We start from the raw sequence: 14,360 nt of genomic DNA on the forward strand, positions 1-14,360 counted from the left end.
CTGGAAACTCCCTAGATGTCCAAGCACAGAAAATTGGTTGAATAAATTATTGCACATGTACACAGTGTAGTGCTATGCAGCTTTAATAAGGAATTAAAAAGAGCTCTATGAACTGATATGGAGGAGTAATTTCCAGAAAGTGTTGTTAAATGAAAAAAGTAAAGTGTAAAAGAGTACATATAGTATACTACCTTTTTTGTAAGAAAAAGGCCAAATAAGAAAGCATACATATATCTGCTTGTTTTACAAAAAGAAACACAAGAAACCAAAACAAAAAATAATAATAAGGAACGGGATGGGAAACAGTATAGAAGAGATATGGAAGGTTATGACACTTATCTATGTGTAAGATTTGGGGAAGCATGTTAATACTGTACATCAGGAATCAGAAAACCTTTTCTTCAAGGGTTATACGTAAATATTTTAGGCCTGCAGGCTACACAGTCCTGCTGCAACTTCTCATCTCCGCATCACAGTGCAAGAGCAGCCACAGACAACAGAAATGAGCGAGCATGGCTGCGCTCCAGTAAGACTGTATGTGCAAAGTCGAGTGGCTGGCCTGTGGGCTGTGTGTGCCACCTCCTGTGCTACAGTCAGAAAACTAAGGATAACACGGATGGGAGAGAAAGAGAAAATACCTAGAACTCCTCCTCTATTAGTGCCTGGCACATAACAGGTCTCTGCAATTCACTGCTGAATGAATAAACCTTAAAGTTCTATTAAAAGATGGACCGGAGTTCTAGTCAGGGCTTTGCTACAAACTAGTATAACTATGTTGACCCCTTCATCTCATCTAAGAGGTTTGGACTAGATAACATGTAAGGTCCATGCCATGTCTCACATACTGTTTCTCATTCTAGTCAGTTAAGACGTCCATCCATTCCTTCCTTTTAATAACCACTATCACCACTGTTCCCATGTAACACTGGGACTACTGCGGTTGCTCCCTCGCTCAGCCTGCTTTCTAGTTTCTTCCCTCAACCCATCCACGATAGATCAACCAGATTCACCTATTAAATCACCACTTTATGCTGGTCACTTACTGTTCAATTTTAAAAGGTGTCAGACTCTCCATTGACTGAGAGGAAAAATCCAGCTCTAAAGTACCAGATTGTCCAAAATATGGCCCTGACCTACTCAATTTTCTGGTTTCTGTCTTCCAAACATGATTCTTCCACTGCAGGTTGGTCCCCTACTTGTCCTGTATTTATAACTCTCACTTTTTTGACTCTAGATATTTAGACACATGACACACTACTTGCTCCTCCCCCACCCCAGTCTGCCCCCTTCTCTGATGAAACCCTTTCCATCCTACAAGGCCCAGTTCGACTCCTAAACAAAACCTTTGATAATGAAGGTTTTTTATTGTCTTTATCACTTATCTGGTATCCTTTTTTCTTACTGCCTTTGTTAGCTATCTTTTTACATGGGCTATGTCTTATTTTCCTAACTAGACACCTCAACCTCCTTGAGGAAAGGGATTATGTTTTGTACTTTGTATTTTCCATAGCACATAACATAGGATTAAAATAGAGGGATCAGAGATTGAAATGAAGGGGCTTAGAGTTAAGAACAAATTAGATGTTACTTGCCTGCCAGACTGAAGATTCATTTTTAATAACCAATATTTACCTACACAGTACCTACTCTGTATTTATCAATGTCGTTCTAATACATGTCGCATACGTACCCACACACAAAAATGCAAAGAAACTTTTATTTCACCAAACCTATAGTTCATTCAATTCTTCAAAAACCCAAGGAAAAAAAGGCAAATTTTCCTTTGTCAATAGTACTCTGATACAAGAATTCAACTCCTGTAGTTATCACCATAACTCTTATTACTCGATTTATGAATCTTAAACTGTATCTGTTGAATCCCCACCATTTAAATGAGGTTATACAGTTGTTAAAAGAAACTATGTCTTGAAGACATTCTTCATGGAATTATTTGACTTCTCTTTTGGAATCACTGTTTTGTAGGCCTGCTGCATCCTAGGATTTTCCAGTTTTTTCCTCTCTGCACTCTTGTGACAGATTCACTCTTTCTTAGGTCTCATGATTTCTCCCTTCTAGGATTTCTTTTTTTTTTTTTTTTAATTTGCTCAAGCATATTCTCTAGTAATTTTATTTTAAAATGGATGTTAAGAGATGAACTTTCTAAGAGATGAACTTTCTAAGTCCTTGCATGTCTGAAAACTGTTTCACTTTACCCTCCCGTTTGACGTGTAGGTCAGCTACAGAATTCTAGTTTATCAAACATCCAGTATTCCTGGTAAGAACTGCAATGCTGATCTGGATCTTATTCTACTGTAAATAATTTACTTCTTCTCTCTAGAACCTTTTTATAATTTTCTCATTGCCTATGGAATTCTGAATTTTCACGAGATGTATCTGTATTTATTCATCCTGCTTGGTACTCTGAGTCCTTTCCATCTGATGCCTCCCATCTCTGACTGGCTTAGAAACTTTTCTTCCATTAATTTTTTTTTTTTTTTTTTTGGCTGCATTGGGTCTTCGTTGCTGCACGCGGGCTTTCTCTAGTTCAGGCGAGCGGAGGCTACTCTTTGTTGCGGTGCGCGGGCTTCTCACTGCAGTGGCTTCTCTTGCTGTGGAGCACGGGCTCTAGGCAGGCGGGCTTCAGTAGTTGCAGCATGCAGGCTCGGTAGTTGTGGCTCATGGGCTCTAGAGCACAGGCTCAGTTGTGGTGCACGGGCCTAGTTGCACCGTGGCATGTGGGATCCTCCCGGTCCGGGGCTCGAACCCATGTCCCCTGTGCTGGCAGGCGGGTTCTTAACCACTGCACCACCAGGGAAGTCCCTCTTCCGTTAAATTTTTAAAAAATTATTATTTTGTGTCCTCCATTTTTTCTGGTCTTTCTTTTAGAGATGAATACACAGATACTGAATTGAGGTACCCCAAAATACCAAAATAAGGGGACTATATCCTAGCAGCACAGTAGTTTTATATATTTTCCTTTTAGGCAGAATCACCTTTCTATTTCTGTTTTTTTCTTCAGGTCTATTGTAGAAGTCTGGATTCACCACAATTTCTGCTCTGCTTCTCCTGCAGGCACCAGCAGGACAGCACAGCCCTGTATGTGTACACGGAAGCTGGGATAGGACCAGGCATACATCTATATAATTTGTGCACTACACGAAAGCACGGGGCTTCACTGTAAACTCTGCATAGCAAGCCAGGGGTGGTTGCATCCAGAGGGGCATCTTTTTCTAATTCACTAGTACAGAGGGAGGCAGTTCATTTTCCTGATTCCTATAAGCCAGCATGGCCTGAGGTGAGGCATTGGTCCAGATGTTTCATGGACCAGTGGTTCTCAAAATGTGGTGGCTAGACCAGCATTAGCCATCACCTGGAAACATGTTAGAAATACAAATTCTTGGATCCTACCCTAGAACCTTTGAGGTTAGGCCCAGGAACCTGCAATCTGTCTTTTTTTTTTTTTTTTTTGCGGTACACAGGCCTCTCACTGTTGTGGCCTCTCCCGGACCGGGGCACGAACCCACGTCCCCTGCATCGGCAGGCGGACTCGCAACCACTGCGCCACCAGGGAAGCCCTTTAATCTGTCTTTTAACAAGCCCTCCAGCCTTTTGATACATGCAAAAGTTTGAGAGCCGGTGGCAGACAGCACCCTAGAAAAACTCTCCTGATTACTGCCACACTCTCTGTACCTTCTATTATTACTTTGAACTTAGAGGCTAAGAATCCCACTTCCACTGTGGGAGTCTTCGCCTACTGTATTCAGTAGTTTTCTCTACTTCGTTGTATCCATCAAACAGACACCTCTTTTACTTTTTATCCTCAAAATTGAATTAACCCCTAAACTTCCCACTTCATAGTCTTGGTACTGCTGAAATTCACTGCCATGTGGTTTCTTCCCTTTTCTGTCACTTGTGTAGGGTTTTGGGGGAGAAAGGAGGTAAAAATGTGTGGTCATTTTGCTATTTTAAACCAGAGATAGTCTTGTTTTTAAAAGCAATTACACAGTCTTAGTTACACAAGAAAAAGTTATACTACTTAAACCCTTTCATTGTTGCTAACAAATAACATGCAAAGGGCTTTTTCATCAAAACAAATTCTTATATTATGAACGATATAATCTTCAATTTAATTTTCTTTAAAAAATGATAATTTTCCAACTGTTTAATCAATTACTAATTGTTAGCTGATATTTTAATAGGGCATAAAAATCTATGAATCATTTTATTATAATTCTTTATTTTAAAGTAAAGAAATGTATTTAATTACATGAGTTTAAAATATTTACACTGGACTAAAATTTAGGCTTTTCAGGAAAAAGGATTTTATGTATAGTATTTGATGAAAACAGAGGCAGCCATTTATTTAAATAAAAATGAATAGTACTTAAAACATAGAGCTAAAAAAATTACACCTTTTGGTTTATATGTCACATATGTAATTTTTGCTATGGCCAAAATAACTGGTTTCAAAATTGTTGTGGAAAAATTGCTATACTTTGTGTTGTGGTCTCATGAGACTTCTTTAGACTGAAACACACATAATATAATCTTAGCTACTTAAGAGAAGGAAAAAGTATGGACATGTGCTAAAAAATAAAAAAGGCCATGTATAAATAGTTTGTCTACAAGAGATTACAGAGTTGTTCCTAGAGAAATAATTACAAAGGTCAGGGATATCATTTTTGCATTATTATGGTAATTTTTACCCATCTCCATCTACTCAGGCTATTCATTCTTCATTTGAAACTGAAATGTGAAAAGGTTTATGTTCAGACAACCCTGTTCGAATACGTGAGTTAGGTTCTGGTCTAAAAGTACACAGTATTAAAAGTGTCCAGTATGCCTATTACAAAGATAATGCAAAAGCTTATATTTTCAAGAATAAATTTATATTTTCACGAGTTCAGTACTGGATTAGGGAATCCTATGTTCATTTTTGTTTATTACTCATGTATTAGTAAAAGATAAGTCATTTTACTTTACCTCTCTCATTTTAATGTTTAAGAGAAAAAAAATCAAAATGGTAAAACTTAAGTTATAAAAACTAGCATTACTTAATCTGTAAATAAAACTTTTAGACTATTAAATTATCTTAAAACATGGAAAGGGTCAGTATAATGACCAGATAGTAATAAAAATAATACTTTTTATTACTTTATTAATGAGGATAAAAATGACCAGATATTAAATTCTAAAAAGGAAATGAAACAAAAGATAGCAAGATAGACTTACGTTAGTCTCTGAGAATTCTAGAGTGTAATCAAAATCTAAAAGACAAATGTTAGCCTTTGAGAATTCTTAAAGAGTATAATCAAAATCTAAGAGAAATTATGTTATAATTTAATGGAGGCAAGAAACAATGAAACTGAGCAAGAATAATAAAAAGGTTTTTTGAAAGAGTGAGACACAAATACAGCTGTTTCCTATTGTAAGTTTTTTTAAATCATGTTCTAAATCTAGCAAGTACAGGAAGACACCAAATACTTTTGATATTTGGGTATTTCTGACAATAACAGAAAATACTAAGAACCAACATGTAAATTAATAAAACCACAAATGCAAAGGTCACTCACATGCATTTTAAAACAGACTAGGTTATGACAGTTTAATTTTAAAAACATGACCTAAATATCTGGAAAAGATAAATGCCAAAAAGTTGGATCTATTTTATACTTAAAGGTAACTGAACTTAGATGGTTTAAGAACAATTGCCCTACAGTGGTTCTAAAATTTTACTAAACTCACCATTAATAACAGCCTCTGATTTGGCTGGAGGAATTCAGAAAATACATTAAATAGAATTGAGATCTCGTAAGATTCTTCTACTTTTTGTTTCTTGCACATCTAGATTCCAGAGTCCTTCCTCACTATTACAGTCAGGATATGATATGATACAAGTTTAGAGACTGAAAATTCTCAGACTATATTCAGGTAATTTTCTAACATCATGACCTTGTAGAAGATACTCTCTGACCAAGAGTACAAGTGCTTCCATTTCCACAGGTTAAGTACAGAGGAGATTTCCAAGCTATTCTTCTACAACTGCTACAATCTCCCTTCTTGTCTGTACTTGAATAATGAACACTGCCCTCAGGGTAATTACTGACATGATTCATAACTAAAAGCACCATAACAAATTCCAACTGCAGTATAACAGAGAACACTGCCCACATTTAACAATGCTGGAATTCAGTTACACCTCTTTCTCCCTGAACTTATTCCATTTTGAGAAGGCAGTGAGGGAGGGGGAGGTGCCTTGGGAGAAGAGAAGAGTTCTACATACTTGTAGTAAGCTGGGATAAACAGATCCAATACTGTTTAACCGTGTTCTCAGTTCTCTGTTCTTAGGACATCACTGTAAAGACAATGAACTGAAGGAAACTAACAATTAATTGTGATGTTTCTAAAATGTTCCATTCTCATAAATGTCCATTTATTCCTCACAACAACTCTGATAAGTATTATCATGCCCATTTTACAGATGAGAAAATCTGAGATACAGAGGTATAACTTGCTCAGAATCACACCAAAGCAAGTTACCTGGCATCTTTGAATGAACCTCAGCTTTTCCTATCTATAAAACAGGAACAGCAATGTTTACCTTCTGTGAAGATTAAATGAGATGTGGTGACGCCAAAGCCCAGGCTCCTTCTGCTACCGCACAGTGACACAAACACAGATAAAACATGAATAAAGAAACTAATCACGATAGTGCATATACCCAGCAGTAAACTAATACACACCGTGAGACAGCATAGAGGTTACGAGCACAGTCTCTGGAACCAGATAGTCTGAGTTAAAATTCTAGCTCTGCTATCAACTTAGTTTTGTGGGTAAGGGAAACAGTCTCAATTTCTCTGTACCTCAGTTTTTTCATCTATGAAGTGGTGATCTCCTTCACAGAGTTGTGCAAAATAAATGAGTTAACACATTTCAGCACTTTTAATAGTGCCTGTATCAGCATACATGCAAAAATGTTACCTATTATGACTTCTACACTGAAATGTAATATGCATAAGTGAGGGTCATTTTGATGCAGCTCTGTATGATGATCAGGAAAGATTCCAAATATGTAAGCTAGTGATGAGCTTTTTACAAGCACTGCTTTCTAAAGCAAGTTTCTATGAGCTACCTAAGGGACATTTCTGAGTTTGAGATTTTTTTTTTATATCCCTGAATTTCTTTAGTCCCTTGTGCCAATTCATGAACAAGGAGAATGTATAGTATGGACAATGGGGGAGGGGGAAGGGAGACATGAACAGACAAGTCTTGAATACTTCACTGTGTCCTCCACAGTGAACTCTAGCAATTTCTCATGTGTGTCAGAGTGTTCTAAAGAAAGAAGGAGACAAGTACATAGAGAAAAGAATAGACTGAGGGGTCAAGCACAGGGTTCAAGACAAGATGGCACCTGAGCAAAGGTTTAGATATGAAGAAAATTTTATGCTTAAAACCATAAACAGATCTGGATCAAGAACTCAGGCTCACGTAAACATTCAATACAGGAGAAGACATGCAATAATTTATAACAGTTATCTATCTCAGTTTCTTTGGGTTTTCTGTTTGTTGTTTTTTAACAGATGAAGAACAACATAAAAAACCATTTAATGCCTCATTGATTCTTCAATGGCTTAATTATGAAGAAGAAAGAGAGTTATTTTATTAAATTGAGCTTAGAGTATTAGCGCTTTATAAAGCAACCATCTATTCACATTTTAGTGGATAATTATTCGTATGAACTAAGTAAGTTACTATCCTTATTTTTGTACTTTTTCTGCATATCTGTATTTTTTAATTTCTCTCTAGACCACTGGAGAACACAAGGTCACTATTAAAAATTTTATTTCTAAGATATTGCCTTCCTTTATTTTCCCTTCTTGGGCTTTACATTTTTTCATTCTTATAGAAGACTTTAGGCATACCTGGAATCTTTCATTAAAAACTCAGAAAAAACTCAGTTTTCACATTTCAGTCTATGAAAAGAGACCTGGTTTTCCATTTTACCTCATTCCCACCCTTCCCTTCCATCTCCTTGAGGGGATCCAAATACCTAATTTTATCAACCCTAAACTATCATGGATTCTAAAAATACTTATATTATTAAATTAAAATCTCATTCTAAGAGTTACCTAAATGAAACATATAGACACAGCAGTAACTCCTTTTAAAATATAGTTTGCTCTTTTTGTAAGGTCTTCTAATCTTTTCTTCCTGAAGAATCCAGCAGATCACCAGTGAGTGTGCACTACGCAAAGGAGCTGGTCAACAAAGGGTAGTACCTTCCCCACTTCCTATTACTGACTAGCTCTAGGGCAAAACACTCACCTTGTTACTCAAGATAAAAAATGTATTATATATATTTTCACTTAGAATAAAATTTTATACTGTCTCATATGCTTGACTACATGTTACAGTGGTAATAAAAAGGGTGGATGAATAAACAGAAAAGATGTGGTACAATGAGAAGGGCACTTTACTAGACCAATGTGGAATTTGGAATCAAACCAATCTGGGTTCAAATGCCAAGTGTGTGACCTTAGACAAACTGCTTAACCTTCCTGAGCCTGTTTCCACTTTTGTAAAATGAAAAGAGTATTAGTGACATCACAGATTATTATGAGAATTAAATTAGACAAATACTTTTGGTGCACAGCACATTGCAACCGGTCAAGGAGTATTAGCTGCCTTCCATCCATTGCTAATTAGCTGTCAGGTGGGACACAAATATTCTGTGTTTCTCTTTCCTCATACGGGAAATTAGATTCATGGCTACACCTACCTTGCGGATTTAGTGTAAAGAACCAACAGAGTATTTCATTTTAAAGCCCAGTAATGTAGGGTCATCTAGAATCTGGCTCTTCTAAAGAGTGGCCCGTGGGCTAGCAACGTCAGAACCATCTGGGGGCCTGTGAGAAATGCTGAATTGCAAGCCCCGCCCTAGAACCACTTGATAAGAAAGTATATTTTAATAAGATCTCCATGGATATTGAAGTTTGAAAACTAGTACTAAGAAAATAACCCTCAGCCTGGAAGTAAGAAAAGGACTTTATCAATACCATTGTGCCAAAAATCCAAAAGGACAAAGGGCATTGACAATAGTGCATATTGATTTAATTAGCTTAGGAGAGCAAGTTAGAGGCAGCAGGCATCATGGTCTGGTAGAACTTGAAATAGTGATAAATACAGAATAATTCACAAGGAAAGGGAGGGGAAGGGCAGAAAAAACTAAAACACTAGGTAAAGAGCACAATATTTTCCACAGGCAAATGAGCAGTCTAGCCCATGAATAATATATTAATGCTTATAATGATGTCCCTGGCTCAAAAAGAAAAAGTAAAATTACTTTAAACACGCTCTTTCAAAGACAAAAGCATGTATTCTATTTCAAGATTATTTCCCTCAAAAAAGTTGTGTGTGTCTCCACACACACACACACACACACACACATTTTACTGTCAACTAGCACATAAAATTATCTGGTACATTCATTTTTGTATAATATCTCATTTATCAAGAGAGTTAGCTCTCCACTTTTCACAAGGCTAAAAACTCTAACTTTTAAGACTAAACTACTAGTCTTAAATCAGTACTCATCTACCACTGCCAATGCTGGGCCATAATTTTCCCCCAAAGTACCTCATGCTAGGCTTTCCTACTTGTGTCCACATTTCCACACCTGTTGTTAAGTCTTTTCCCATCCGCATATGATTGATCACTTCCTCCTTTGACCCTCATGGTTTATCTTATTTCACAGTATATTACAGTGAGTTACTTTTCTACTAAGTTCCAAGCCTCTTAAAGGATAGGGGCTATTTTCCATGTCCTTAGATACCTCACAGGAGAAAGTATAATTCCTTTAAAATATCTGGTGTACACATATCAGGTATGGCCCAAAGAGAATTGAGAAAAACTGAGCTAAAGGAGAATACGGAAATGAGACCTCTGCGTTACCTTTTTTTGAAAAATGTTTCTTCAAAATGTTATAAATTGTGAAGCAATCTAAAAGAATATGGATCCACCTTCAGTAGTGGCAAATAATTCTCAACACTTAAACAGTTTTGTAGACTTATAAAATATTTGAGCTAGAAATATTCAAATCTTTTGGTCTGTCTCAATTTACAAAGCAAGAAACTAAGACAAAGACATTAACTTGTACATGAAAGAGCTAGGCCCTAATGCCAGGTCTTCTGATTCCACGTCCCACACTAGGCCATACTCACTCTCACTAGATAAATGTGGTTTGCTCAAGAGATGAAAGAACTCTCTGCACACAGTAAGTGTCTGAGGAATAGTGGAAGGCTAGCAAGGTAAGGCAGGGCCAGATTATCACAACCAGAGTAAAGAGGCTACATTTTTCTACATGGGAATGCAGAGCTACTGTAGGTTCCTGAACAGGAGTATGGCATGAATAAGCATTTAGGAATATTAATTTAGCACCAAAGTATAAAATAGAGGGTAGTGCCTAAGCTGGGAGACCAAGCAGGAGTCTATAATAATATGTTAAATGCAAGGACGTGATGATCTGATTTAGGGAAATGTAAATGAAAACAGATCTTTAACATAATAATGAAACAAATATAAAGGACATGGTAAAGTTTTTTGGGTTTTGGTTTCTGTTTTTTTAATTACAAGACTATATCTAACTATAGTGAAAAAGAAGGAAAAAATGCTCAGTATTCAAGCCTGGATGACTTGAAAAGTAATATAAAAATATAGATATTGGGAAGCAAAGTTGTATTTAGAACAAAATAAAATAATTTCAGTTTTGAAAGGTAAAGTCAAATCTCCTAAATCACTTGAGAAGCTACTAGTCAGTTACGGGAATTAAGGGCAAGAAATTAGGAACATGTTGGGTCAGAGTGAAAGGTTAAAGCCTTAGTGATATTTTCAGAAAGAATCAGACTTTTTAAAAATAAATGTTTTCTCTTGCTGGCAAAGAGATAAAATATATGGTTTTTTAAAAAAAATAACTCGTGAGGAGCTTTTAAAAACCCAACATAAAACATTTTTCATTATAGTAGCATGGTTGCTATATAAATATAGTATATGGTATCATATTACTTCACCATCCTTACCCATATTTTTAAAAAGTGTTAAATATGGCTTAATCATTATCTTACATTTCATTCACCTTCCTGAGACATAGTTCTCAGTAAAATATAACTTTTGAAAAAAATAATGTCTAATGGTAAATACTAAAACCATTGTGCAAAGTGCACCAGAGGTTAATGATCTACCATCCAAATATACAACAGATATCCTTTCTGGCTTTTTCAGAGCCACAGGCTTTTCTCCCTTTTGTGTTCATTTCCTGTCAAGTCTGACATTTCAAAGAATACCAAAGAAGCTTAAAAATTTGTTTACAAGTTTGTCATCAAATCAGGACTCTAAAAATACAAGCTATTCATTACAACTGTACTGACATGTAAAACTGGTCTTCATTTAAATTTTGGAAAAATAATAAAATGGAAACAGTTTTAATCTTTTCTTTTGTAAAAGTGCTCTGGCCAAACATTTGTGCAACTGAATGAAGAAACCTGCTAATGTTTAGTGACTACAAAAAAAACAGTACGACAAAACCCAATTTAATGAGTCAGCTATATTTGACAACATTTAAAGGAGGCTCAGTTTTCTTGTGACTTATTAAAATTAAATACAACAGTTAATTACTAGTACTTCTATGCTCTCCATATAGTAAGTACCACTCCGAAACAATATTATTCAGAAGATATGATGCATTTAATACAGGAAAATAGAAATGATACCCTTTAAGTATACATATTTAAAAATACTTTATCAATCACTAAATACTGTACATAACTCTTTCGGCTGTGATGAAGGAACAGAGATCAGATTTGTCTCAACTACAAAATCGAACAACATAAATGAAATAATAGTTTTCAGACAATGAACAACAAACAGTATAGGACAGTAATCTGTGAGAGAAAGAAAGCAAATGGTAAGCCCCACCTTTGCCTGGAGACAGTTCCCAGGCTACAACACAGGGAGGAAAAACTGAAATAGATCCCAGTGGTCTGCCCGGTTGGAGAAAACAGAGTTGAGAATTCAAGAAAGCTAAGGCAGTTCAAATTAGCAGGACAGAATAGCAGAGCAGAGAGTTACACAGAAAGGAGAGAGCTGCAAAGACAGAGCTCCAGGAGGCTGCAGAGGGTTACTCTCAAGTTTTCACCCTAGTACTGATCAGTGCAGGAAAACTACCCAAAGCCAGAAAAAGAACCATTCCAGGAGCTGACATAGGGCCAAGAAGAGTTTTGATTTCCACCAGCCAGGGTGGAAAAACCTTGTAATATATGGGACATCAGGTAGAGTACTCAGAAGGGGACTGCCTCAACAGTGGGGAGAAATTAGCCATAGATTAAAGACTGCCCTGGCTTTGTCTATAAACAACAACAAAAGTCTTTAAAAGATCAAACCGTTTCCAAGTAACTAAACTGAGTCCCAAAACACAGCTCGAGAATAGTGAAAGGAATATAAAAATATCCAGGATAAAATTCACAATGTCTGGCATCCAATAAGAAGTCATCAAGGTAAAATTCACAATGTCTGGCATCCAATAAGAAGTCATCAAGCAGACAAAAACAAACAAACAAACAAACAAAAAAAACCCAGAAAAACATGACCCTTGAAAGGAGAAGTATCAGTTAACAGAAACAGTCCTAAAAAGACATAGATGTTAGAATTAGTAAACGGGAACTTTAAAACAATCATTATAACTATATTCCATATGTTTAAGAAAGTAAAGGAAAGCACAAATATGTTAAAGAGAGATATGGAAGATTTAGAAAAGGATTCAAGTCAAACTTCTAGAGATGAAAAACAGAATACCTAAGATTAAAAATATAGTAGATGGAATAGCAAATTAGACATTTTAGCAGAAAAAATTAATGAACTTGAAGACATAGCTATAGAAACTATTTCAAACGAAACAGAAACAAAAACATCTGGAACCAAAAAAAAAGAAGAACAGAGCATCATGATGTGAGCTGTGGGACAACTTCAAGTGACCTAATACATGTATGACTGGAATCCCTGAGGGAAGGGGTGGCGGGAGTCAACAAAAACATTTTAAGGAAATAATGGCCCCAAATGTCCAGATTTGATGAAACCTATAAGCTCACCTTTCGAAGCAGAACTCCAAACAAGAGAAACATGAAGAAAATTAAACCAAGGCACACCATAATCAAATTGCCTAAAACCAGTGATAAAGAGCTGCTGTGTAAGAAGCACAAGTACTCTAAAACCAAAATGCTATAAGATGCATAGTTTCTCACATGAGAAGCCCAGAAGGATGAGATGAGGAGGGAAAAAGAAAGAAAGGAAGGGAGAGGTAAGCACATACCAAGAAGCAGCAAGGTTCCAGACTTGCGAGTTAAGAAGCATCTTGGAAGTGGATCCCGCCTCAGACACCAGCTGATACTACATGGTCAGGGATGAAGTGCACAGTCAAGCTCTTCCCAAATCCCTGACCCACAGAATCATGAGCAAAATAAAATGATTGTTTTAAGCCACTAATGTGTCATCCAGCAATAGATAACATTTCTAATGGCTCTTTTCTGTCAACATTTAATCCTTCCCTTCCCATCTTAAAAACTAATCTTCCCTCCACCTCACATACCTCCAGCTATACGTTTACTTCCCTTCTCAGACGAGACTGATGAAAGCTATCTATAATGACTGTCTCCACTTTATCTCTCACTCACATCTCATCCAAATTCCACTGCAATCTACTCCTGCCCCCACCACTTCTTGTAACAGTCCTCGCTACCTTCACCAGTGGCTTCCTTATTGCTGAAACTAATGAACACTCTTCAGTTCTTACTGACTGCTCCTACAGTGTCTGAAACAGCAAGCGCTCACTCAGACCTTTCAGTACCCTCTCTTTCAGAGAGCGAGTATGACACCACTTCTGATACTCCTCCAGTCTCTGAGGAGGAATATCAGATGCCTCAATCTCTTTTATAGGCTTCTCTTTTCTGTTTATCGCTTAAATGTTGAAGCTCCCCAGGATTCTATCTTTAATATTACCAGATGCATAGGTCCCCTACAAAAGGTTTTTATTTGAGGAATTAGCATAATGAGATTTGTTCTGCATTTATGAAAAAATTTCTCAGGTGGCTGTGAGAGAAATAGTATTAAGGCAGCAAGAGATGTGGGGAGATCAACAGGGAAAGTCCATAGTCGCCCACAAAAAAGACCATTTAGAGAATAAAGTACCTGGTCTACTTCAGTTTACAAAGATTTTACCAAAAACATCGGATACAGTTTGAATATACTGAAAGTAAAATATCCAAATCTCACCTCATCATCTGCTGGCATTATAAACTGCTTAGCAGATTTAA

The 14,360-nt window shown here is 36.6% G+C and overlaps 1 protein-coding gene across 4 annotated transcripts in view; it reads right to left on the reverse strand.

Annotated features, from left to right (window-relative positions):
- RB1 (RB transcriptional corepressor 1) overlaps positions 1 to 14,360 on the reverse strand; it is a 131,803-nt gene that overhangs the window by 50,572 nt on the left and 66,871 nt on the right. Inside the window, exon 18 of one of the 4 annotated variants that reach the window (XM_079903445.1) lies at positions 5,232 to 5,267. The exons of the other annotated variants lie outside the window; for them this stretch is intronic. Coding sequence (XP_079759571.1) covers positions 5,250 to 5,267 — 18 coding nt within the window. The 3' untranslated portion in view covers positions 5,232 to 5,249. Of the gene's footprint in view, positions 1 to 5,231; positions 5,268 to 14,360 lie in introns of those variants that run through there. 4 annotated transcript variants of the gene reach the window in all.

Source organism: Stenella coeruleoalba (genome assembly GCF_951394435.1).
Source record: "Stenella coeruleoalba genome assembly, chromosome: 18".
Lineage (NCBI taxonomy): Eukaryota > Metazoa > Chordata > Mammalia > Artiodactyla > Delphinidae > Stenella > Stenella coeruleoalba.